Consider the following 24,161-nt stretch of genomic DNA (forward strand, 5'->3'; position numbering starts at 1 on the left):
AGTAATAAGAAATTAGAGATTCTTTAATTGATAAAGTTTAAAATAAGAGTGGTTCCTTAAAAATAGGAAATATGATTAATTAAAAAATTAAAATAATAAAATATTAAATTTAAAGGCTGAATAAAGGCTGAATTTTATTGTACAAGTAATATTAATTAGTTATTAATTAATTATCAATTTTGAATTCAGGTTAAAAACTATTCTATTATGAATTAAAATTTTGATTAAAAAATTTACTATTAGCTAATAAATTACTATACCCACAAAGCAAGATTTGAACTTATACACTCAACTACCATTTGACCTAACTCAAATTGGTAACTGAGCATCAACTTAGGCCAAGAAAATTGCAGTTGAGTATATATCTTTTTTATTTTTTAAACATATTTACTTTTTATTCTAGTTTGGGCTTTGGCCCTGCCAGTCTGCCACAGTGCCACTTTCACCCTGCATCGATCCCAATTGTAGGGAGAACGATGCTGAAGCGAACATTTCAAAGCTTCAGAAGAAGCTTGAAAGGATTTGCGTCGTCATCATCAAGAAGAAGGGACGCTCGTTTCAAATGGAAATATTTACATTCACCGAGCAATTTCACCGTGATGAGAAGCATGATGAGCAGCACCCAAACCGCCACAACAACTTCGTACTCTGTCCCAAGGGAGAAAGTGGATTGCTTGGTCATAGGTGCTGGCGTTGTGGGCATAGCGATCGCAAGAGCACTGGCACTCAAGGGCAGAGAGGTTTTCGTTGTTGAATCGGATTCAACTTTTGGCACAGCCACCAGTTCTCGAAACAGTGAAGTTATCCACGCTGGAATCTATTACCCTCGCAATTCCTTGAAGGCAAGTCACTCTTCCTTATTAGGTAAATCATTTATCGATTTGGTTTCTCAAAGTTTACACGTGAATTGAAATTAACTACTAATGTGTTTCAATTGAAATTTGAAAGACCAAGTTGAAGTGCACCCTTTGTTTGTCTTAAACTATTAACCCAAAGTGAAGGTTCACGCTGTGTGATGTTTGGTTAATGCTTTCATTGGCCATTGCGTAGAATATAATGTTGTATACCTGTTTGTGTTGGCCATTTTTGCAGGCGATTTTTTGTTCAAGGGGAAGAGATATGTTATATGATTACTGCACAAAACACGAAATTCCACATAAACAAATTCGTAAACTTATAGTGGCTACTCGGTCTTCAGAGATTCCAAAGCTAAACGACATTCTAAACCATGGAATTCAAAATGGGATTGATAGTTTGAGGATGATAGACGGGATTGAGGCCATGAAAATGGAACCAGAGTTGCAATGTGTGAAAGCAGTATTATCACCTGTCTCTGGGATTGTTGACTCCCATTCTTTAATGCTTGCTCTAGTGGTACACATTTGTAGCTTCTTAAATTTTGAATTCAATCTTTCGTAATTAATCAGTTTCTCTATTTTGAGTTTAAATTGTACATTCTCAGGAATAAAAACACATGCTGGTCCAGGGGGAAGCCGAAAGTCACAGAACAACCTTCACATATAATTCAGCAGTCATTGGTGGCCATCTTGAAGGAAATCAGATTTGTGTTCATGTATCAGAAACCAATAGCCTTAAAGAATGGAATGGGACATCAACAGCTCTGAACCCGGATCTAGTGCTAGTTCCAAACCTTGTAGTGAACTCTGCAGGCCTTAGTGCCCCCGCACTAGCGAAAAGATTTACTGGCTTGCCAAGTGAAGTTATTCCTTCAGCCTACTATGCACGTGGTTGCTACTTCACATTATCTAACACTAAAACCACTCCGTTCGAACATTTAATACATCCTATACCGGAGGATGGTGGCCTTGGCATGCATGTTACTCTCGACTTGAATGGTCAGGTCAAGTTTGGTCCGGATGTTGAATGGATTGACAGCATTGATGATATCTCAAGTTTTCTGAATAAGTACTTCTTAATGCCCTTTCATTTGCTTGCTTTTGACTACTTCTGGTATCTAGTCTATGTCATACATTTCCCACTTCTTATTATCCTTGGCCATGTCTACTCTTTTGTATGAGATGGTTCCATTCCATGGTTTACAATTAGTTGTTTATAAATGTTGATCTACACATATTTCATATGTTGTCCTACTGGTGCATGCTTTCAGTAACATCTCATGGTTCAGGGGTACTTCATTCCATATGTTGGTTGTATCTGTAGTGAATCATTGATACGGTTTTCTGTTCATTACCATGTACATCGTGCACTTTCTTCTTTTTTGGGTTTTCACACTCCACTACAGCAACATTTTATGGGCTTTGTCTGTCAATTTTTGCCCCTATCAATGAAACTAATGTCCAGCTTGGATTTATTGTACCATTTAGTATGGGTTTGTGTTTTTCAGTAGTGTTTATGAATTGTATCTGGGACACATGTATAGAGACACTTGAGACCGCAAAAATGGAGATAGAAATAGGGACAAAAATGTGAAATTTGTCTTAATGTCCTGTCTCCAATATCCCCATTTTTTGGGGGACAAAAATACAGAAATTTTCTCTGCTCCAAGATGCCAGGAAAGAAAGACTTTGCTATTTTTTGTACATGTCTAGGCCTGTGTACTGACTGTCTCTGTATTTATACCCTAGAAACAATTTCCAGATGCAACTTTTGTGTTTCAAGACAATGTTGCTCTAGTTTACTCTAGTGCTTCTCTTCACTCCATAAATTATGTTTTCATATTGATTGTTGTGCTCTAATTTCTTTCCGGATAATGGGTCTTATTAGTAAATAGGAAACTTCTTGTCATAAAACTCAGTTCATTTTTGTCATTTCTTTCGTGGTATGTTTTTTTATGCGTGCATAAAAATAAATAAAATAAATAAATTGATTCGGTGCTTACTTAAGCAAACATTGATGCTAGGTTTGATTATTCAGTACATGCAAATCGCGCTGAGCAGTTTTATCTGGAGATAAGAAAGTACTACCCAAATCTAAAGGATGGGTCTCTTGAGCCAGGATATTCAGGGATCCGACCAAAACTTTCAGGACCTGGCCAGCCACCTGTTGATTTTGTAGTACAGGTTATGTCTAAGACTCTTCTTTGCCCCTTCCTTTCTGTTGACCAATCTGACTCAAAGTTTGCAAACAGAGATATCATATTCTGTGTGATTTTATAGTTCAATGTTACATTTCTCCCATTAGATACATGCAGTTTACCTCGTGCTACTTATGGCTATTTTGTAAACCCCAAATTAGCCCATTGACTTATGCCACTTTAAGGTTAATATCTTTTGGCTGAAGTTCATATGCCAGAATTTGTTTGGGAAGGACTTTCATTGGTATCAGTGTCCAAAAACTATCATTTGCATAAACCATTTCATAAAAGATTTCTGTCCTCTTTAATTCATGTATTGCTAGTATCCATTTAACATTTTGCTAAATACCAGTACCATCAAGAAATTTCTTGCTCATATTTTGTATTTATAGTATATTGTATATTGTTTTAAACTCACCATCTCTAGAAGGCAAACTGATAAAATGACTTATATCGTTGACAGTAAAATTGTGTTGTCGTTATTGTCATATTCAGCATTTGTATGTTTCCCAATGTATCTTTATAGAGTTTAGGATTTGAAAGTGTCAAATTGACACACGTGTCTAATGTAATTGTAGGATGTGATTATGGATGGTATCAGGAATGATAAGAATATGACATTGACAATAATAGAGTGTAATTCCCATTGATCAATGTATAGTACTGATGGGTGTATATGATTATTCTCAAATTATTGAACTTAAGCAATTCAGCTTCGATTTTTCCTTCTCTTCATTTTTCTACAAACTAAACATAATGATTGAGCTGCTTGTGGGTTAGTGCATGCATGCATTGTTACTCTAATTAGTTACTCACTGTTGTGATGTAATGTACACCAGTACACGAGGTTGAGGGCATTTTCCACATTTGAACAAAATTTTTAGCATTCTGGCTTAATTGATTTCTCTCTTTTATGCAGGGGGAGAATATTCACGGAATACCTGGTCTTGTTAATCTTTTTGGAATCGAGTCACCCGGTTTAACGTCGGGTTTAGCAATTGCAGAATATATAGTTACTAGATTTTTGGGATGATGATGCTGTGTGGAACTTCAAAATACTTTACATTTCTTAAAACAAAGTATCAGCTAAGATGGTATATAAGGTGATTATTTTATGGAAAAAAAATGATGCTATTTATAGCAGCGAGTTGTATACAGTATGTGAACTGTACGGTATATATACAAGTGTAGTAGCTTTAAATTTAATCAGAATTTCCAAAAAGTCAACATGAAAGTGACTATTCCCCACCTTAATTATTCACAAAAATTAAAATAATTTTTTCAGCCAAAACTCATTTCAAAAAGCTATGTCTATACTGCAAATTATGTTTCTATGCAAGTTGGTAACCAATTCAATATCACTCAACGAAGGGAACCGCACGAGGCTCAATCAAATTTAAAATATGCAAACAAAAAGTTCAACTAAATCCAAGTATCATAGCGATTAGCGAAGCAGCAAAGAGACAAGGACAAAATAACAAAATAAATTTAGAGGTAATGATTAAACATTTGACATTCTTCAGTTCCGCAAAATAACAGCAAATAACGGTGAGTCTAAGTTCCTGTTAGTCATGCTACAACAAGAGGAATGAACTACGCTGCAGAAGGAGGAATCGGCTTCACAGAACTTTGAATCCGCCGAAATGCGGTTTTAACTCTTTCCTTAAGGCCTTCATTTTCACTCTCAACTTCTCCACTTTCTTTATTGAGCTCTGCCACATTGCCATCAATGTTAATCACCAACTTCCCATTTTCTCCAATCTTTACATCTCCAAAGAGCGAGACAAGAAGTGCATGCATAACCTTCTCTGCTTTCTTCTCATTCTCTTCTACAATTTTTATGGCATCTGAATCGTCTATTATTTTTGGGGCATCGCGACTGATGTTTAAAATTAGAGCAACAATGGAGTCTGATACCATGTCACTGATGGGATCGGATGACCAATGCAGGGAAACATGCTTCTCGGACTCATGCTTCACCGTCACACACTCATGGACTTGCAATGTTGGAACTCCAGATTCTTCATCCACAGAGGACTCCACACTCTCATATATCTGTTTTAGTCTATGCTGTATAATACTAAAGGCACCTGAATAAGGGATGGTGATCCTCTGAGCAATGCTTGCTGTTGATAACTGTGAGAAGACATGGAGATCATCAGGTGCCATTATCTGATATGCAAAGCCTTTTTTCACTAGCAGACCACTAACAGTTTCACCGGCTTCGGGCGTTTTTTCAGCAAGCTTGCCAATGGTTTTTGCCATTTTCTGCGAATTGAAATACATCTCAACAGATTGACAGTTTTTTGGAGTAAGAATCTTAGTGTTCCGATCAGCAAATTGACTCATGAGCTTCTGTTTGAGCCTTCCCATCTCATTAGCTTCCCCATGAACAAGAATTATGTTAGGAGGATTGAGCTCTTCTAAGAATGCACTTGTTTGAGCAGAATCAGCATGAGCCGAAAAGGAAATGTAGTGCACCTGCATGTTGAGAGGTGCAGTAAGCCCATTCATGAGAGTGACCTCTTTGGGTTCACTGATGATGGTTTTTGCCAATGTCCCTTCAACCACATACCCCGGTATAATGCAAGAATTTTTCTTATCAGAGCACCACATATCGAATAATTGCCTTGACAACCCACTCTGAAGACCACTAGGGCTTGCCATCACCACAGATGGTCCTATATCTTTGAAGACTTCAATGCTGCTCAAAGCCGATATGTATTTGAAAGCAAATGGATTCGACTTTGCATTCTTGATCCTATCATTCATGGAAAGGGTGTATGTCTCATACACAGTCAGGCATTTTTTTGCAAGAGGAGAAGCATAATAGATGGGTATATTCTGGAGCTCCGGGTGATTCGCCCAATATTCATCAAGGATAAGGAGGAGCTCCTGTGCACGACCAAGGGCAAATGCCGGAATCAACACACGACCTCCTTGAGAAATGGTGGAATGGATAACATCAGTGAAGCGTTTCTCTCGTGTGTGCCGAGGCTGATGGTGCTGCACACCATATGTGGACTCTATAATGCATATATCCGGGGAGAACTGGGGGGTCTCGGCAGCTCGAAGATGCCGGTCTTCCTCCCGTGAATAGTCTCCGGTGTAAAGCACTCGGACTCCAGCAATGTCCACCATGAACATAGCAGCACCAAGTACATGGCCTGCAGTATAACACCAGAATCGAATACCGTTCACTTCTATAGTTTGATGGAAATCAATAACCTGCAGTTGCTAATTATTGTTAGAGCTAACATGCTCAATTGAGTAATGCCAGGGAACCAACATTTTTCGGCCAGTCAACTTTTTAAAAACTATTTCGTTTATTTTACATTCTAGACCCTAAATCATAAAATCTTAATCTTAAACCTTAAATTATGAACCCTGAACTCTAAATCCTCCAAAAAGTTGAAAATTTTTAGAATTAAAAAAAAAATGGGCAAATGTTGGGTAACTAAAAGTTGGTTCGTATACTTCTCTATTCAATGTTGTCCAGAAACAAAGTAACGCTAGAAAGTGCAAACCAATCAAATCGAAACAAAACAAAGCGAAAACCCTAATTGAGAAATTTAGTAATAATAATGACCTCGATTTTATCCATGGAGCGGTTGATGTCGTGCTCGTCGTAGAGCATGTCCTCAACGGAGACCTTGCTGACCTTGACATAATCGGAGAGGAGGAGCTTGTAGATAGCTTTGGTGGCGTAGGTCATGAAGACGCGGCCGCGGAAGGTGGTCTTCTGAAGGAAGTAAGGCAAGGAGGCGGCGTGGTCGAGATGGAAGTGAGTGATGAGGAGGACGTCGACGGTTGAGGGATCGATCTCGTCGAAGTAAGGGAGAGCCGCCATGCCGTAGTAGGCAGGGTGGATGCCGCAATCGAAGAGGATGGTCTTTCCTTTGTAGCTCATGTAAACGCACGACCGCCCTACTTCGTTCCCCGCTCCCAGCGGCGTCACTATCAGCTGCTCCTCCTCTCTCTTCCTCTCGCTCATTGATGAACCGCCGTCCCGCCTCTTCGCACCTGGCCCCGGTCCCTGTGTTGTCGCCGTTGATGCCATTTGTCTGTCTCTAACGGAAGAACTGACGGCGAGTCACGAAATGAAGGCCGAGAGATGGAGTCCGGCGAGAAAAAGGAAGGAGGGTGGAGAGGTGAACAGAAAAGATTAGTGAAGCTGTGAAGGGTGGCTGTGCTGATGCTCTCTCAAATTAGGGATAGTGAACACACAGGAGTTCTACAAAGGATGAGATACCTTCGGAAAATTTTTATGCGAAAAAGAATGATAAAAATTGAGGATAAAGCACTTAAAAGAAATTAAACTGCAATCAATATTAAATAAAGGTCAATCTATGGTACATATTCAAATTGATACAGAAATTTATAGATTTTTTCTTTAAATGAGTATGAAATTGACACTTGGCTATTTTGTTGTAGGACTTGTCTCGTGCTTTATGTTAGAAGTGGCTGAGCCATAAGTCAAGATTATTTGATTGGAGTATCTGGTGATGAACTTATTGAAATGGATTTTGACAACAACAAAAATTAGGTATCCAAAGAAGACGGATGTTTTTTTTTTTTAATTTTGTGAATGAGAGGAAAAAAAAAGAGAAACGCAGTCCGGCTGCATCCATGGAGGGTGAAGTATTGAGTAAGATCTTGTTCCCAAAAGCGAAGCCCTAGGTTGCAGGGAGAGGAATACAGTCGCCGTCGTGGTGTCGTGGCAGAAGTTCACATCTAAAAACCGACTCCGATCAAAGTCGTAGATTCGTCTCGTATCCTGCGTTGACCGCATTCAGCCGTCCACGCTTCCGCTGCCGGCGCGATCAGGTCTGGAGTCAAGACTTGATGCCGTTGAGCTGGTTCGAATAGGTCTCTCCACTAGCGACACCTCCATAAGAAGATCTTTCGGAGAGGATGACGGAGTCCGCCTATCGCTTAACGCTTCCCTGCTTTGGTCGACGATCTCCTTCGATTGTCATCCATCCAAAATTTTCACTCACACACTGCTCCTGCTTCAACCATGGTGTCAATTCCTACCTTCAAATTTACCATAGGTTGCTGTGCTACCCCACTCCCATCTGCTCTACTGCTTGCTGTGACTGGCCCAATTTTTCATGTATTGCTGTAATTGTTCCTCAGCTAATTCTTTGAAGCTTCCTTGTTTTCATGTCATTGTGTTTGTAGGTGACCCAAAGTCACAGAATTCATCGTCACAGTGTTCGCTGAACCCTTCAATTACATATGGTTGCAATTTCACTGCGGGTTCTCCCTTGTAACGATACACATCAAAGGTTTCAGAACGCCGAACTGAGCACACTAAACGTTTCAGCACAGCACGAGAAGAAGAACAACAACGGAGCACATCAGAACAAGGCGCGAGCTCCAACTGTGAGGAACACCACAATGGCGACAGCAGAAAAGGGATTACATCAGTGCTCTATTCCGTTAAACCCTGAAGCAATGTAACACCCTACCACACTAAACTTTACGCTTAAGTCGTAAAACAAAGGTGGTGTGGTATTACGACCTCTAAAATAAAATGAGTACATATAATAGCAGAAGAATTATAATATGCTAGGAGCCTTGAAGATTAGGGAAAATAAAATCGCGAGATAAAAGCGCAACGCTCAAGGAACGAGTTAACTTGCGTGCTAAGAAAACTATAACTATCAAACATAAGATAACAGAAGTAGGAATAGAGTGCCAAAGATACAAAATAACAAGCTCCTAACTCAGCCTGCGAAGTCAAGACTGGCTGGAAAATATTTACACATATATACATACATATCCAAAACCCAAAAGTACATATACACAATCCTGGCTCTTCATAAACCTCTAAGAGGATCAAAAAGGATTATGTGGAGAGAAAGCTAAGTACATATATATACATCACTGTACAACAAAACTATACAACAATACTATCCAGTAACCTCTCCGCTTTAAGAGTCTAGACGCCTAACGAGATGCCTCCCGATCTGCATCTGAAAAACAATAATATAGTATGGAATGAGAACCGGAGGTTCTCAGTATGGTAAAGGTGCCACACACATAAGATATAAGGTCTTGGGAATGCCAGAGAAAATCCTAGAATGCCGACACTCAGATTATAGAGTTTAAAGTATTAAACAGAAGGCATAAAAGGTGGTTTACTAAGGATATTTAAACCTAACTTAACTTAACCTTACATCTAAATCCCATTCTGCCATTTCTCCATACCTCCAACTCCATCATGCATTTCATAGACAGATAAACAGATAAAGGCAAGCACAAGAAGGTTACAAATACTGCAGGTAACAAATACACATTTAACATGGCAAGTACATTTAGGCACACCCAGTTAAAGCACAAGCAAGTAATTCGAGTAATATGCATATGATGCATGCCTGTCCTATGGCTGATGAGGCTCATCTATCGGTTATCCAGCCAACCCGACAAGTCTGAATTGTCCTTAGACTGTCCCCCGACGTGCATCCCCAAGAGTCTATGCATAGATTTTTCTCAAATAATCAATATTACTCAATGGGGGTAACATTCCCGGGAATTTATATAGTGCCCGGTCACACTTACGTCAAAGGGTCAACAGAGTATCGAGTTTTCAACCTGGTACACGTGGTGGCAAGCCACGGCACTTTATCCAGGGAATCTCGTATCTTAGATTATTCAAATTCATAAGCCATATAAATAATTCAATTATAATTCATCAACATCCACATCATTTTCAATCGCTTCTCATTCATCATTATACATCAATCATATTCAATCCTTATCCTTCATTATCACACCTCCCATTCCGTCCATCAATAGTTCCAATTCAAAACATAATTCATTCTTTTCTAAATGAATCAAACTTAAAACATGCTCATTGATGCGTGACAGAAGTGAACCAATTAAGAGAATCAAAATACGAAATGCGTTGCAAGTATAGCTCTTAACCAGCTAAAGTATGCCTCACCAATTTAAAAAGGGTTGTCACAAAAAATTATAATTAAAATACTGGGAGTATGAGTCCCAGGTCGTCTCCCAACGAGTTGCAGAAAAGAGTGCTAATTTATTAATTAGAAATTTTCCAGAAGGTTTGAATTGGATAATGAGCAATTAAAATAATGGTAAATTAAATCAATAGAACTAAGAATTATTATTAATATAAAAAGCCTTGACTGAGGAGTTGATTAATCGGAAGTTCTATCCTTGTTGGAATCTTCTCAAGTGTAGTGTGAAGAGTTCATTGTTCTCACTTAGTTAACCTTTACTGAATAAAGGAAAGTCAAGTGATGGACTGATTCTTATCCGCAGATCCTAGTCCTTTCCCTTGGGAAGGTCTAACGTTAGTAGATATAGAATTAGCCAACAATGTTCAATTTTAACTAAGCACTTTGAGCATTCCAACTCAAGTGTCTCCTCTTAATCAACCCCCATGTCAAGTAGAGAATTTACTCCATTGACATGGAATTGATATTCGTAAAAATATAAGAAGACATAATAAAATAATATAAAATATAAAATTAAAATTAATTAAAATAAAAGTAACTCTATATATTAATAAATTCAAAATGCAACATACTTATTTGAATAGGGTTAATGAGCAATGAAAAAGTAAAGGAATAAGGAAACAAACTAAAGTGATGTCTTCGCGGAGGTAATGATTCTTCAGCATCCAAAAATCCAAAAGTAAAAGCACAAACTACTAATGTAAAGCTAATCTAGATTCAGATCTAAAACTAAGAGTAATCCTAATCTCAATCTATCCGAATGTGTGTGGATGCCTATGGGTGTGTGTGTCTTTAGTTTCTGTACATTCCCTAGCTTTAATCTGTGTTTCTGGACCGAAAACTGGGTCAAAAGGCGGCCCGAAATCACCCCCAGCGTATTCTGTTATTTTTGCAGATCGCGCAGGTCACGCGTACGCGTCGTCCACGCGTTCGCGTCATTTGGCGATTTTCCTTGTCACGCGTTCGCATCATCCATGCGGTCGCGTCATTCGTGCAAACTTCAATCCACGCGTTTGCGTCAGGCACGCGTTCACGTCGCTGCGATTTCTTCATTTTGCGCGTTCGCGTGGGCCATGCGCTCGCGTCACTGTTCGCTGGTCATCTCCTTGGTTTCTTGTGTTCCTTCCATTTTTGCAAACTTTCTCTTCATTCTCCAAGTCATTCCTGCCCTGTGAAGCCTAAAACACTTAACACACGGATCACGGCATCGAATGGTATATAGGAGAGTTAAAATGTATTAATTAAAGGTTTCTAGGAAGCAAGTTTTCCACCATAAACAATACTAGGAAGGAATTATAAAATTCATGCAATCTATATGATTAAGTAGGTAAAGACTTGATAAAACCACTCAATTAAACACAATATAAATCACAAAATAATAGTTTATCAACCTCCCCACACTTAAACATTAGCATATCCTCATGCTTAACTTAAGGAGATAAAATAAATAAGGAGGGAAAAATAAGACTCATGCAATGCAATGCAATGCAACCTATATATATGAATGCAACTATATGATTCTTGAGTACTTGGTTAAAAAGGAAACAAGCTCTTCAAGACAAATATAAATTAGATTTCACTAATTCAAATTATATAGTAAAAACAGGTAAAATTGTAAGAAGACAGCTCATGAAAGCAGGAAACACAGAGTTAAGCATTGAACCCTCACTGATGGTGTATGTGCACTCTAGTCCCTCAAGTGTATAGGGTAATCACTCTATCCTTCTCTAATCCTGCTTTCTAAATTTTGTTCTTCACCTAACCAATCAACAATATTTAATGTATTAATGCAAACATCATGAGGTCTTTTAAGGGTTGTAATGGGGCCAAGGTAAGGGTAAGGGTATACATATGGCCAAGTGAGCTATAAATTGAATCTTTGACTAACCTAAGCTCTTATCTAGCATACATACACTCTATATAACTCTAGAATCATGCCTAATTACCCATAAATTCCCACTTTCACATTACATACTCATGCATTAATTTTCGTTTAATTTTCATCACATGTGCATTGGAGCTTTACTTAATTTAGAATTGGGGTAATTTTGTCCCCTTAATTACTACTATTATTTTTGGATTTTTTTTTCAAAAAATAAACATAAACATTATCAATGCACATAGATTTTCAATTTCTCTAGTTTTACATGAGTAGGTACCCAAATTCCCATTATTTTATTAAGGTAAGAACATAATATATTCCTTTATTAACCCATGTTTCCATAATTTTCCCATGCTTAATCAACACACAATTTCTATCTTAAGCTAACCAAAGATTCAATTGGGATATTTAATTGTTTTTCCGCTTAAGGCTAGTAATGTGGTAAAATATAGAACAAATGGGATTAAAAGGCTCAAAGTGGCTAACAAAGATAATTGAAGGGTAAGCTTATTTGGGATAAGTGAGCTAAATAAGTAATGGCCTCAATCATATGCATGCATATAAATAAATTAAATATTGGACATATAGGATGAAACAAAATATAGATTACAATCATAGAGAAGTGAACACACAAGAATAAAATATTTTTGGTTAAATAATGTAACCATGTAATTAAGCTCAAAATCTCACGGGTTGTGCGTTCTTAGCTTTTTAAACTATGTTCCAATTACAACTTCTAACAAGTTTAACACAAAAGATTTATTTTAAATTAGTGAAAATTTTCAAAAATAGGGTCTTAAAAAGAAACTTATTATTTTTCAATCAAGTAGAACATGCATGCAACTAATTATTACTATGCAATTTATCCTATTCTGAATAAAAGAAAAACTAACTAAATATCCTATTTATTGGTGTTTAAGGAAAAAGAAATTACCTCCGGAAGTCAGGTACTGACCGACCTCCCCACACTTAAAGTTTTGCATCGTCCTCGGTGCCATCTGTCAGGAACAGAGGGGGACTGGTAGCAGTATCTCCACCATCGGGACCGTCATGGCTCCCTGTGGTGGTAAATGAAGTGGAGTCCGGGGTGTCTAGGTCTTCTCTAGGTGGTTGGTTACCAACAAGTAGCTCCTTGAGGTATGTAAATCTGCGCTTGTTGCGGTGCTTTCTTTGCTTTCCTTTCCGTTCAAGCCGGTCTAGCTTCTCAAGTATTTGATGGAGCAGTTGGTTTGTTGAAGGCGCTTGTGTTGTGGAAGAAGAAGGGGTATCTTCTACTGGTTCTGTGCTCCGATTGATAGTTGCTGCTCGAGATCTGATATACTTTCCGTTAGGGACGTATTGATCATCTCGTGAAATCATGGCTTTGGTATCCCCAGCTCTGTAGGAGACTCCGGCTGCTGAGACGAGATCTGAAACCAAGGCGGAGAAAGGTAAGTTGCCCGCAATCTGTACGTGTCCCATAGCATGCCGAATGTGTCTTGGTAAATTGAGGTGCTTGTCTGTAAGGATACACCAGAGTAAAACAGCCATGTCTGCAGTGAAGGAGGACTCGTGAGTGCTCGAAAAGACGTAATGAGACATGATTTGTGCCCATACTCGAGCTTCCAAAGTAAGTGCTGAAGCCAATATGCCCTTAGGTCGGGAACGGTGGTATCCGTAGATCCATATGCTGCCAGTTTGTGCGATAACTCTGAGAACGGCGTCCCAGTCAAATTGGTATGTCTGGCGCTTGAATGAGGCTTCTTGAAATGCGTCCAATCCTTCTGGAGTAGGGGAAAGATCTAAAGCTCGTTGAATGGCTTCTTCTGTTATAGGGACTTGCTTCTGACGGACATAGACAGACTGCGTGGTTGGCATGTGAAAATTTGAGTAGAACTCTACTACCCATGAAAGATTAACCTACCGTGGCTGTCTCCGTAGGAATCTCCATTGTCTTCGTTCAATGCGGGACTCAACAATTTCAGCAATACGGGTTGGGAGGATGAGAAGGTGCTCATTGTTATAGTTCCTTGCTGCTAGAATAGGGAACATCTGCTCACAGTAGCGGTTAGTGAACCGCGCAGTGTCCTTTGCTGGGAAAGCTTTCTCTTTTTCATCGACCTTGATGATCCTCTTGATTTGTTTTGTTGAGGGTTTCACCGCTTGAAGATGGCTCTTCCACTAATGCTCGTTTTGTTCCTCTCCTTGCTTGTGGTCTGGGAGTAGCTTTCTCTTTACCTTTCTTGGTGGCCATCCTAAAAAAGGAAAGAGATAAGTACATGTAGAGCTAAGGGTTCGAGCAAGGGAGCGAACATTAAAGATGGTAATCAATGCACGGGAAATAAGGATGTTGTCAACACATGGTCTAGACTACATGTGAAAAGTTCATCAAAGGTAATAAAGTAAGTGCATGTGATGGCAATTAAATGCAAGATGTTTATTGGCATGCCGGCAAAGGCATGAGTAGCATAGATCAAGCATTCAATGTCCAAGTTAGATTACCAAGTTTTTCAAACTAATAATCTGTTTGTATTGACAATTATATTTAATTAATAAAATATAAAAGGGGTTTTGTGAAAAACAGGCATTAGAGTAGTAGAATAGAATAATTTAAAATAATGCACAATGCCATACGAGCTTTTTCACAAACACTTAGCATGCATGGTAAATATGTTATTGAAAGTAGTAAATTGAACATGTAAACAACCCTTATGAAAAGTAATATAAAATTGTCAAACAATTTCTTTAATAATCCACAAGAAAAATATAAAAGAAAGTAATGACCCAAATAAAATTCTAACACCAACTAAAGGAATAAAAGAAAAAGAAAGAAAAGAAAGTATAGATAATAAGAGTAAAAAGAAAAAGAAAACATAAATAAAAATAATAAAGGAAAAATAAAAAGTAAAGAGAGAAAGAAAAGAACCTTGATAATGGATGTGAAAAATAAGGAAGAAGAAAGTAAAAAGTGAGAATGAGTAGAGAAGGAAGAATGGGGAAGAAAGAAATAATAAGGGAAAAGAAAAATTAGGATTTGGGGAAGAAAAGATTAGATATTTTGGCTGATATGGATAATCTGTGCGCCGCATGCGACGCGGACGCGTGAGTCACGCGGTCGCGTGGTATGTGTTGTTTTTCAAGTGACGCGGACGCGTGGGTCACGCGGTCGCGTGACTTGATTTGTGCGAATGGCGCGAGAGCAGCCGCGCATTCGCGCGACTCTCTGTCTCAAACCTATTTTGCCAAATTTTAGGGTGACACGATCGCGTGGGTGACGCGATCGTGTGGATGGCGATATTTTGAAAACGACGCGGCCGCGTGGGGCACGCGGTTGCGTGGTAGGGCTAGTGTTTCTAGCACCATTCCAGCCCCACTCCATCATAACTTGCTGCCATACACCTCTTTTACGTTGATTTTTAGGGGCACGCGTTCGCGTGGGTGACGCGGACGCGTGGGGAGGCCATTTCTCAAACGACGCGGACGCGTCATTGACGCGGTCGCGTGGGCATGATTGTGCCTAAGGCGCGCCTCCAGCCATGCTTTCGCGTGACTTTCTGTTTACTTTTCTTTCCTTCATAACGCACATATGACGCGGAAGTGTCAGCGACGCTTTCGCGTCGCGTGCGTGTTTTTTTTTTTTTAAGATATGCAGAATGCTAATGCAAACATGAATGCAGACTATATGCGGAGATTATGAGAAGAATGATTAACACCATAAAAATAGAAATAAAGTGAAATAAATTAAAAACTGAAACGGAGCGATCATACCATGGTGGGTTGTCTCCCACCTAGCACTTTGCTTTTACGTCCTTAAGTTGGATGCTCGTTAGGCTTATTCTGCGTCTGTTGGTGGGTCTTCCAAGAGGAAAACCTCTAATTCTTTGTTATTCTTTATCTTCTCACCATGATAAAACTTCAGGCGATGTCCATTGACCTTTAAGAATTTGGAGCTAGAAGGATGACGCAGGTGGAAAACTCCGTATGGCTCTACCTTTTTTACTCTGTATGGACCTTCCCATCTTGATCTTAGTTTACCTGGCATAAGCCTCAGTCTGGAGTTATAAAGAAGAACTAACTCCCCTGGTCTGAATTCTCTCCTTTTTATGTGCTTGTCATGGACGGCCTTCATCTTTTTTTTTGTATCTCCTGGAGTTGTCATATGCTTCTAGGCGAATGTTCTCTATTTCTGCTAGTTGCAGCTTTCTTTCAGCACCAGCTTTCTCAAGATTCATGTTGCACTCCCCCACAGCCCAGAAAGCCTTGTGTTCCATCTCTACTGGAAGGTGGCAAGCCTTTCCGTAAACTAAGCGGAAGGGGCTCATCCCAATGGGTGTCTTGTAAGCTGTTCTATATGCCCAAAGTGCATCTTGTAGCCTGGCACTCCAGTCCTTCTTGTGAGGTTTTAATATCTTCTCTAGAATACGTTTTATCTCTCTGTTAGAGACTTTTGCTTGCCCATTGGTCTGGGGATGGTAAGCTGTTGCTACTTTGTGAATTATCCCATGCCTCTTCAGTAATCTTGTTAGTCTCCTGTTACAAAAGTGAGTGCCTTGATCGCTCATGATTGCTCGTGGTGATCCAAAGCGACAAATAATATAATTCTTAACAAAGGAAACAACGGTGTTAGCATCATCAGTACGGGTAGGAATTGCTTCTACCCATTTAGAAACATAATCTACAGCTAACAATATATAAAAAGTAACCATTAGAATTTGGAAATGGGCCCATGAAGTCAATGCTCCAAACATAAAAAATTTCACAGAAAAGCATAATCTGTTGAGGCATCTCATCCCTTTTGGATATATTATCAAATCTCTGGCATAGGGAACAAGATTTACAAAATTCAGCAGCGTCTTTAAAAAGAGTAGGCCACCAGAATCCACAGTCTAGAATTTTTCTAGCTGTTCTTTGAGGGCCAAAATATCCTCCACTCTCAGATGAGTGGCAGGCCTCTAAAATGGACTGAAATTCTGATTGAGGCACACACCGTCTAATTACCTGGTCAGCACCACACCTCCATAAATATGGATCATCCCATATAAAATATTTAGACTCGCTTTTCAGCTTGTCTCTTTGATGCTTAGTAAAATTTGGAGGAAAAGTGTGGCTAACTAGATAATTAGCTACAGATGCATACCAAGGAACTACTTCAGATACTGCCTGTAAGCTATCAAATGAAAAATTATTATTTATAGGAGTGGAGTCATCCTTAATGTGCTCAAGGCGACTCAAGTGGTCTACCACTAAATTCTGGTTACCACTCCTATCCTTAATTTCTAAATCAAATACTTGCAGCAGTAGTATCCAACGTATTAGCCTTGGTTTGGACTCCTTTTTAGCTAGCAAATATTTTAGAATTGCATGATCTGAGTACACTACTACTTTAGTACCAAGTAAATAGGCTCATAATTTATCTAGAGCAAAAATAATAGCTAGAAGCTCTTTTTCAGTAGTAGTGTAATTAGATTGAGCAACATCTAAAGTCTTAGATGCATAAGCAATTACAAAAGGATCCTTACCGTCATGCTGAGCCAGCGCCGCTCCTACTGCATGGTTGGAAGCATCACACATAATTTCGAATGGCTGGCTCCAATCTGGTCCTCTTACAATTGGAGCTTGAGTTAGGGCAATCTCCAGCTTATCAAATGCTTGTATACAATCCTCACTGAACTCGAACTCAATATCTTTCTGCAGCAATCTAGATAAAGGTAATGCTACCTTACTGAAGTCCTTAATGAATCTCCTGTAAAAACCTGCGTGGCTAAGGAACAAACGGACTTCCCTCACGAAGGAGGGGTAAGGTAAACTAGAAATAACATCCACCTTTGCTGGATCTACAGAAATACCAGTATTAAACACAACATGTCCTAGTACAATTCCTTGTTTTACCATAAAGTGACATTTTTCAAAATTTAACACAAGGTTTATACTAACACACCTGTCTAATACTTTAGATAAACTATCCAAGCAAAGGCTAAATGAATCACCATATATGGTAAAATCATCCATAAAAACTTCCATACAGTTCTCAATAAGATCTGAAAAGATACTCATCATACATCTTTGGAAAGTAGCAGGTGCATTACACAAGCCAAAAGGCATTCTTTTATAAGCATACGTTCCAAAGGGACATGTAAAGGTGGTCTTCTCTTGATATTTAGGAGCTATATGAATTTGAAAATACCCTGTATAACCATCTAAAAAACAGTAATGGGATTTACCTGACAGGCGACCAAGCATTTGATCAATAAATGGCAAGGGGTAATGATCCTTGCGAGTGGCTTGGTTGAGATGCCTATAGTCAATGCAAACTCTCCAAGAATTTTGCACTCTAGTTGTCAGGAGTTCTCCATGCTCATTTCTTATTGTTGTGACTCCAGACTTCTTGGGCACTACTTGTACTGGACTGACCCATTCACTGTCTGAGATGGGGTAAATGATATCTGCTTCAAATAGCTTGGTCACTTCTTTCTTGACAACTTCTAAGATGGTAGGATTCAATCTTCTTTGAGGTTGATGGATAGGCTTTGCTCCCTCTTCTAAGAATATTCTGTGTTCACAAACTTGGGAGCTGATGCCTACTATATCCGCCAAGCTCCATCCAATTACTTTCTTGTGTTTTCTCAGTAAACTAAGCAGTTGCTCCTCTTGTTGAGAGGTAAGTTCCCTTGCAATGATAACTGGAAACTTCTGCTTATCCTCAAGGTAAGTATACTTGAGGTGTGAAGGGAGAGGCTTTAATTCTAATTTCTGCTCATAGCTAGGCTCTAGATCATCTGGGGCTGGTGATAATGGTAAAGGGTCTTCATTATTTTCAGAAAGTGTCCCCACACTTGGACCTTGCTCCATGTGCTTTTCTTCTATTTCTTCTTGGTGAACTTCAGCTACAGTTTCATCAATAATGTCATACTAGAAGATAGAATGGTCTTCCGGAGGGTGCTTCATAGCTTCATTTAAGCTGAAACTCACTGTTCTGCCATCTATCTCAAAGGAGTAAGTTCCTGAGAATGCATCCAGCTTGAACTTTGAAGTCTTCAGGAATGGTCTTCCAAGCAGAATTGATGATGGTCTTCCTGAGTCATTAGGGGGCATTTCCAGGATATAAAAGTCAATAGGAAATGTGAGCCCCTTAATGCTCACTAATACATCTTCAGCAATTCCAACTATTGTGATAATACTTTTAACTGCTAACACAAAACGAGCTGCCGACCTTTTTAAGGGAGGGAGCCTCAAAGTATCATATATAGACAATGGCATTATACTAACACATGCTCCTAAGTCACACATGCAATCAGAAAATATTACACATCCAATGGTACAGTTAACCATACATAGGCCTGAATCACTACATTTTTCAAGTATACCTCCCATTAAAGAAGATATAGAACTACCTAAAGGAATAGTTTCTAATTCATTAATTTTATCTTTATGTATGCATAAATCCTTTAGAAACTTTGCATATTTAGGTACTTGCTGAATAACATCAAAAAGGGGAACAGTTACCTCAACATTTTTGAATATTTCTACCATTTTGGGATCAGGTTCCATCTGCTTTCTGGACTTCTTTGCCAGGTGTGGAAATGGAATAGGAATGGCGTCCTGTACAGCTTTTGCATCCTTTGGTGTTTCAGTCTGTGGTTGAACTGCTTCTTCTTCAACTATGTCTTGTACGTCCTCTTCCTCTTCAGCATCTTCCACTTCCACTACATCCTCAGCTGGGACGTGTTTTGGTAGGCTTGGCTCCTCATGGTTCCTCTCCTGCAATGTGGTTCCGGACCTTAAAGTGATGGCATTGATGCCACCTTTCGGATTAGGTAGGGGTTGGGAAGGAATTCCACTGGAGCTTGAAGGTTGATTTATGGAATTAGGTGATGAATCTAACCGGGAGATGAGAGCTTGTAAAATGGCAGTCATACCATTTAAAGTAGAGTTCAGCTGCGTCTGCATGTCTTGCTGTCCTTGTGCAAGAGAACGGAGCATCTCGTCATTTGATGAGGAATTGGAGTAAGTGATCTAAGGAACCTGCTGTTGGTTGTGCTGGGGTCCTTGAGATTGTCTTAAGTGAGGTGCTCTGTAAAGCTGGTTCTGATTCTGCTGTCTGTTGTTATTATTGTTATTCCACCTCTGGTTTCCATTGTTGTTTCTGCCTCCTCTGTTATAGTTGTCTCTCCAACCTTGGTTGGAGTTGTCTTGCCATCCTTGGTTATAGTTTTCACCTTGGTTGTAGTTGCCACCCTGTTGATTGTATCCTTGATTTGGATGGTCATAGAAGTTATGAGTGGCTGCCACAGTGTTGTCTTCCTGTTGGAGCTGCGGATATTCATCAATATAATGACTATAATCAGCACAGATCTTGTATACTCTTTAGGGAACTAACTGTTGGCTTTGCTGTGGTGGGGAAGGCTGAGCTTTATGTGTTTGTTGTTGGTTTAACTGCATCTGCTTCAGTAGGTTGGTCATTTCACATATGCTTTGGGTAAGAGCAGTAGTCCCAATGCCAGAGGAAATCTCTGCAACAGCTTTTGAGGGGCTACACCTCGGCCTGTGATTCCTAGTAGACTCAGCTAAGTCGCTGATCAGTTGCCATGCTTCATCTGCAATTCTGTACTTTTTCATAGAACCATTACTAGCACCATCTAGTGTGGTCTTATCCTGGGGATTCATGCCTTGAGTGAAGTAGCTGATCAATACTAGTCTATCAATCATGTGATGGGGGCATGCGTCTAGAAGGTTCTTAAAATGCTCCCAGTATTCATAGAGAGTCTCTGAGTCACCTTGAACAATGCAGGAGATCTCTTTTCTTAGTCTATCTGTGACTTCAGCTGGGAAGTATTTTTCCAAAAATTCTCTCCTGAGTGTATCCCAGTTGGTAACAGTTGCTTCAGGTTGGGAGTAGTACCACTCCCTTGCTTTTTCCTCAAGAGAAAACGGAAAAGCAGTTAGCAGAATAGAAGTTTTATCTGCACCATTACGCCTAACAGTAGAACAGGCTGTCTGGAAACCCCTAAGGTGCTTAATAGGCTCTTGAGCAGGTAAGCCATGAAACTTGGACATCAAGTTGATTAGTGCGGTCTTAATTCAAAATCTGTAGCCAGATTTGTATGATGCACTTGATACGGCTGCAGTGTAAAATCTGGGGCTCCAGCTTCCAGAGTAATCCTTCTAGGTGCTGCCGTGTTACCTGCACGTGAATCAACTGAATCAGTAGTAAATGAACTTGCCTCACTCTCAGACGGCAATTCAGATTCGCCCTCAGATGAGACTGGTGAATCGATAACAATCACTTCACCACCCTCAGAGGCTAACCGACGTCGAGCTCGCCTAATACATGAAAGAGTTCTTTCAATTTCAGGATCAAAAGCGGCTAAGCTCAGATCAGGTAACGAACGCGTCATTCAATGAGAAAGACATATAGCTCATGGTAACAAAATAAAAATAAAATATGCGAATAAAATATGTACACTAATTAATAATCTAGCACACTATTGCAACTCCCCGGCAACGGCGCCAAAAATTGATGCGTGGCAGAAGTGAACCAATTAAGAGAATCAAAATACGGAATGCGTTGTAAGTATAGCTCTCAACCAGCTAAAGTCTGCCTCACCAATTTAAAAAAGGTTGTCACAAAAAATTATAATTAAAATACTGGGAGTATGAGTCCCAGGTCGTCTCCCAACGAGTTGCAGGAAAGAGCTCCCCGGCAACGGCGCCAAAAATTGATGCGTGGCAGAAGTGAACCAATTAAGAGAATCAAAATACGGAATGCGTTGTAAGTATAGCTCTCAACCAGCTAAAGTCTGCCTCACCAATTTAAAAAGGGTTGTCACAAATTTTAGAAATAAAATACTGGGAGTATGAGTCCCAGGTCGTCTCCCAACGAGTTGCAAGAAAGAGTGCTAATTTATTAATTAAAAATTTTCCAAAAGGTTTGAATTGGATAATGAGTAATTAAAATAATGGTAAATTAAATCAATAGAACTAAGAATTATTATTAATATAAAAAGCCTTGACTGGGGAGTTGAATAATCGGAAGTTCTATCCTTGTTGGAATCTTCTCAAGTGTAGTGTGAAGAGTTCATTGTTCTCACTTAGTTAACCTTTACTGAGTAAAGGAAAGTCAAGTGATGGACTGATTCTTATCCGCAGATCCTAGTCCTTTCCCTTGGGAAGGTCTAGCGTTAGTAGATATAGAATTAGACAACAATGTTCAATTTTAACTAAGCACTTTGAGCATTCCAACTCAAGTGTCTCCTCTTAATCAACCCCCATGTCAAGTAGAGAATTTACTCCATTGACATGGAATTGATATTCGTAAAAGTATAAGAAGACATAATAAAATAATATAAAATATAAAATTAAAATTAATTAAAATAAAAGTAACTCTATATATTAATAAATTCAAAATGCAACATACTTATTTGAATAGGGTCAATGAGCAATGAAAAAGTAAAGGAATAAGGAAACAAACTAAAGTGATGTCTTCGTGGAGGTAATAATTCTTCAGCATCCAAAAATCCAAAAGCAAAAGCACAAACTACTAATGTAAAGCTAATCTAGATTCAGATCTAAAACTAAGAGTAATCCTAATCTCAATCTATCCGAATTTGTGTGGATGCCTATGGGTGCGTGTGTCTTTAGTTTCTGTACATTCCCTAGCTTTAATCTGTGTTTCTGGGCCGAAAACTGGGTCAAAAGGCGGCCCAAAATCGCCCCCAGTGTATTCTGTTATTTTTGCAGATCGCGCAGGTCACGCGTACGTGTCATCCACGCGTTCGCGTCATTCGGCGATTTTCCTTGTCACGCGTTCGAGTCATCCACGCGGTCGCGTCATTCGTGCAAACTTCAATCTACGCGTTTGTGTTAGGCACGCGTTCACGTCGCTGCGATTTCTTCATTTCGCGCGTTCGCGTGGGCCTTGCGCTCACGTCACTGTTCGCTGGTCATCTCCTTGGTTTTTTGTGTTCCTTTCATTTTCGCAAACTTTCTCTTCATTCTCTAGGCCATTCTTGCCCTGTGAAGCCTGAAACACTTAACACACAGATCATGACATCGAATGGTATATAGGAGAGTTAAAATGTATTAATTAAAGGTTTCTAGGAAGCAAGTTTTCCACCATAAACAATACTAGGAAGGAATTATAAAATTCATGCAATCTATATGATTAAGTAGGTAAAGACATGATAAAACCACTCAATTAAACAAAATATAAATCACAAAATAATGGTTTATCACTCATTTTCTTAATAACTCTAAATCAAACCATATAACCTTTGAATATAAATCGTTTTAGATAATCATATAAACAAAATCTCTAATTTTTATAAAATTTCGGCAGTATCTCCTCTAAAACTCGGACTTTGCCACCCTTTTCGGGTCCAAACCTGCTTTCTTTTCAATTCAACATACCCTTCATCATCATCATAACAGTCACCACAATAAATCTACCTTAGACCAACAATTATACTCATACAATATTCAAATCCAACAACCAAAATTCAACTAAGGACCATAGTTCACTAATCCTAGGCTTCTAATACAAAATACCTCAAATGAATAATTCACTAAATCATTAGATAATCAACAAGTACCATACCAACCCTGTTCATCAACAATAACATTCAACCATAATTCTCTCCAAATTAACATAACAACATTCACCATCCAAAATTAATAACTAATTATCCAATAAACTTCAACCAAATATATTCATCGACAAATTACTAAACATTAAACATACACCTGCATTCCAACTTATTCTATGGTCATCTAGCCTAAGTTTTCACAGAACATTATATATTAAATGCAAGAAACCTAAACCATACCTTAGCCGATTCCCAAGAATTATTCCAAAACAATTTTCCTAAAAGAACACAGCCCTCAAAACCTCAACTAATCCGCTTCCTCCAAGTTCCAGTATTCACAATTTCAAGCTCTAATTATTTCTTCACAACCTAATACACATTCATAACACATATATATCCAATTTAATACTCAAAGCTCAAATTCAATGAAATTAAAATAAAATTATCGTATCCTCACCTTACCCAAGCTTCACATAAGCAAGAGTGAATGTTTTTCTCAAGCTAATTGGATCCTAAAATATCAGAAATCAAAGAAATTCAACCTTCCTATTAAAAATTTGAAAATTGGGGGAAAAGAGGGCTGAGAGTGATTAAATAAGTTACCAGTGAAATTGTTTCAGTAGAAATGTAGAGCTCGATGTGGTGAAAGCGTGGTCGCAAACGGTGCGGCGATT

At 38.9% G+C, this 24,161-nt stretch overlaps 2 protein-coding genes and 1 long non-coding RNA gene across 5 annotated transcripts in view; 1 reads left to right on the forward strand and 2 right to left on the reverse strand.

The window, feature by feature from the left end:
- LOC107610063 (L-2-hydroxyglutarate dehydrogenase, mitochondrial) lies at positions 394-4,264 on the forward strand. 2 transcript variants are annotated; one of them, XM_016312134.2, is made up of 6 exons: positions 394-842; positions 1,093-1,374; positions 1,487-1,926; positions 2,882-3,041; positions 3,975-4,017; positions 4,066-4,261. In XM_016312134.2, the coding sequence occupies exons 1-6, from the start codon at positions 477-479 to the stop codon at positions 4,086-4,088; spliced, it is 1,314 nt and encodes a 437-aa protein (XP_016167620.1). In that variant the 5' UTR covers positions 394-476; the 3' UTR covers positions 4,089-4,261. The 2 variants fall into 2 exon arrangements, with proteins under 2 accessions (XP_016167620.1, XP_016167619.1); XM_016312133.2 differs by having other exon boundaries at positions 3,975-4,264.
- On the reverse strand, positions 4,446-7,364 carry LOC107610064 (cleavage and polyadenylation specificity factor subunit 3-I). The gene is made up of 2 exons (XM_016312135.2): positions 6,645-7,364; positions 4,446-6,283 (listed from the first exon to the last, which is right to left on the reverse strand). The coding sequence occupies exons 1-2, from the start codon at positions 7,113-7,115 to the stop codon at positions 4,649-4,651; spliced, it is 2,106 nt and encodes a 701-aa protein (XP_016167621.1). The 5' UTR covers positions 7,116-7,364; the 3' UTR covers positions 4,446-4,648.
- The window catches only part of LOC110264317, a 31,615-nt gene continuing 16,431 nt past the window's right edge, over positions 8,978-24,161 (reverse strand). Inside the window, exons 2-4 of one of the 2 annotated variants that reach the window (XR_002350261.1) lie at positions 23,950-23,999; positions 23,728-23,856; positions 8,978-9,036 (exon numbers count right to left, since the gene is read on the reverse strand). This is a non-coding gene — a long non-coding RNA (uncharacterized LOC110264317). Of the gene's footprint in view, positions 9,037-23,727; positions 23,857-23,944; positions 24,000-24,161 lie in introns of both variants that reach the window. The other variant, XR_002350260.1, reaches the window with a different exon arrangement.

This window comes from Arachis ipaensis, chromosome B07 (assembly GCF_000816755.2).
Source record: "Arachis ipaensis cultivar K30076 chromosome B07, Araip1.1, whole genome shotgun sequence".
Lineage (NCBI taxonomy): Eukaryota > Viridiplantae > Streptophyta > Magnoliopsida > Fabales > Fabaceae > Arachis > Arachis ipaensis.

Excerpts from the sequence above, each read along its gene's own strand:
- LOC107610063 (XM_016312133.2), top strand. The coding sequence starts at position 477 with ATGCTGAAGCGAACATTTCAAAGCTTCAGAAGAAGCTTGAAAGGATTT. Across the intron at positions 1,927-2,881 it reads ATCTCAAGTTTTCTGAATAA|GTTTGATTATTCAGTACATG; the intron begins GTACTTCTTAAT and ends CATTGATGCTAG. Across the intron at positions 3,042-3,974 it reads CTGTTGATTTTGTAGTACAG|GGGGAGAATATTCACGGAAT; the intron begins GTTATGTCTAAG and ends TCTTTTATGCAG.
- LOC107610064 (XM_016312135.2), bottom strand. The coding sequence starts at position 7,115 with ATGGCATCAACGGCGACAACACAGGGACCGGGGCCAGGTGCGAAGAGG. Across the intron at positions 6,284-6,644 it reads GCTCCATGGATAAAATCGAG|GTTATTGATTTCCATCAAAC; the intron begins GTCATTATTATT and ends TAGCAACTGCAG.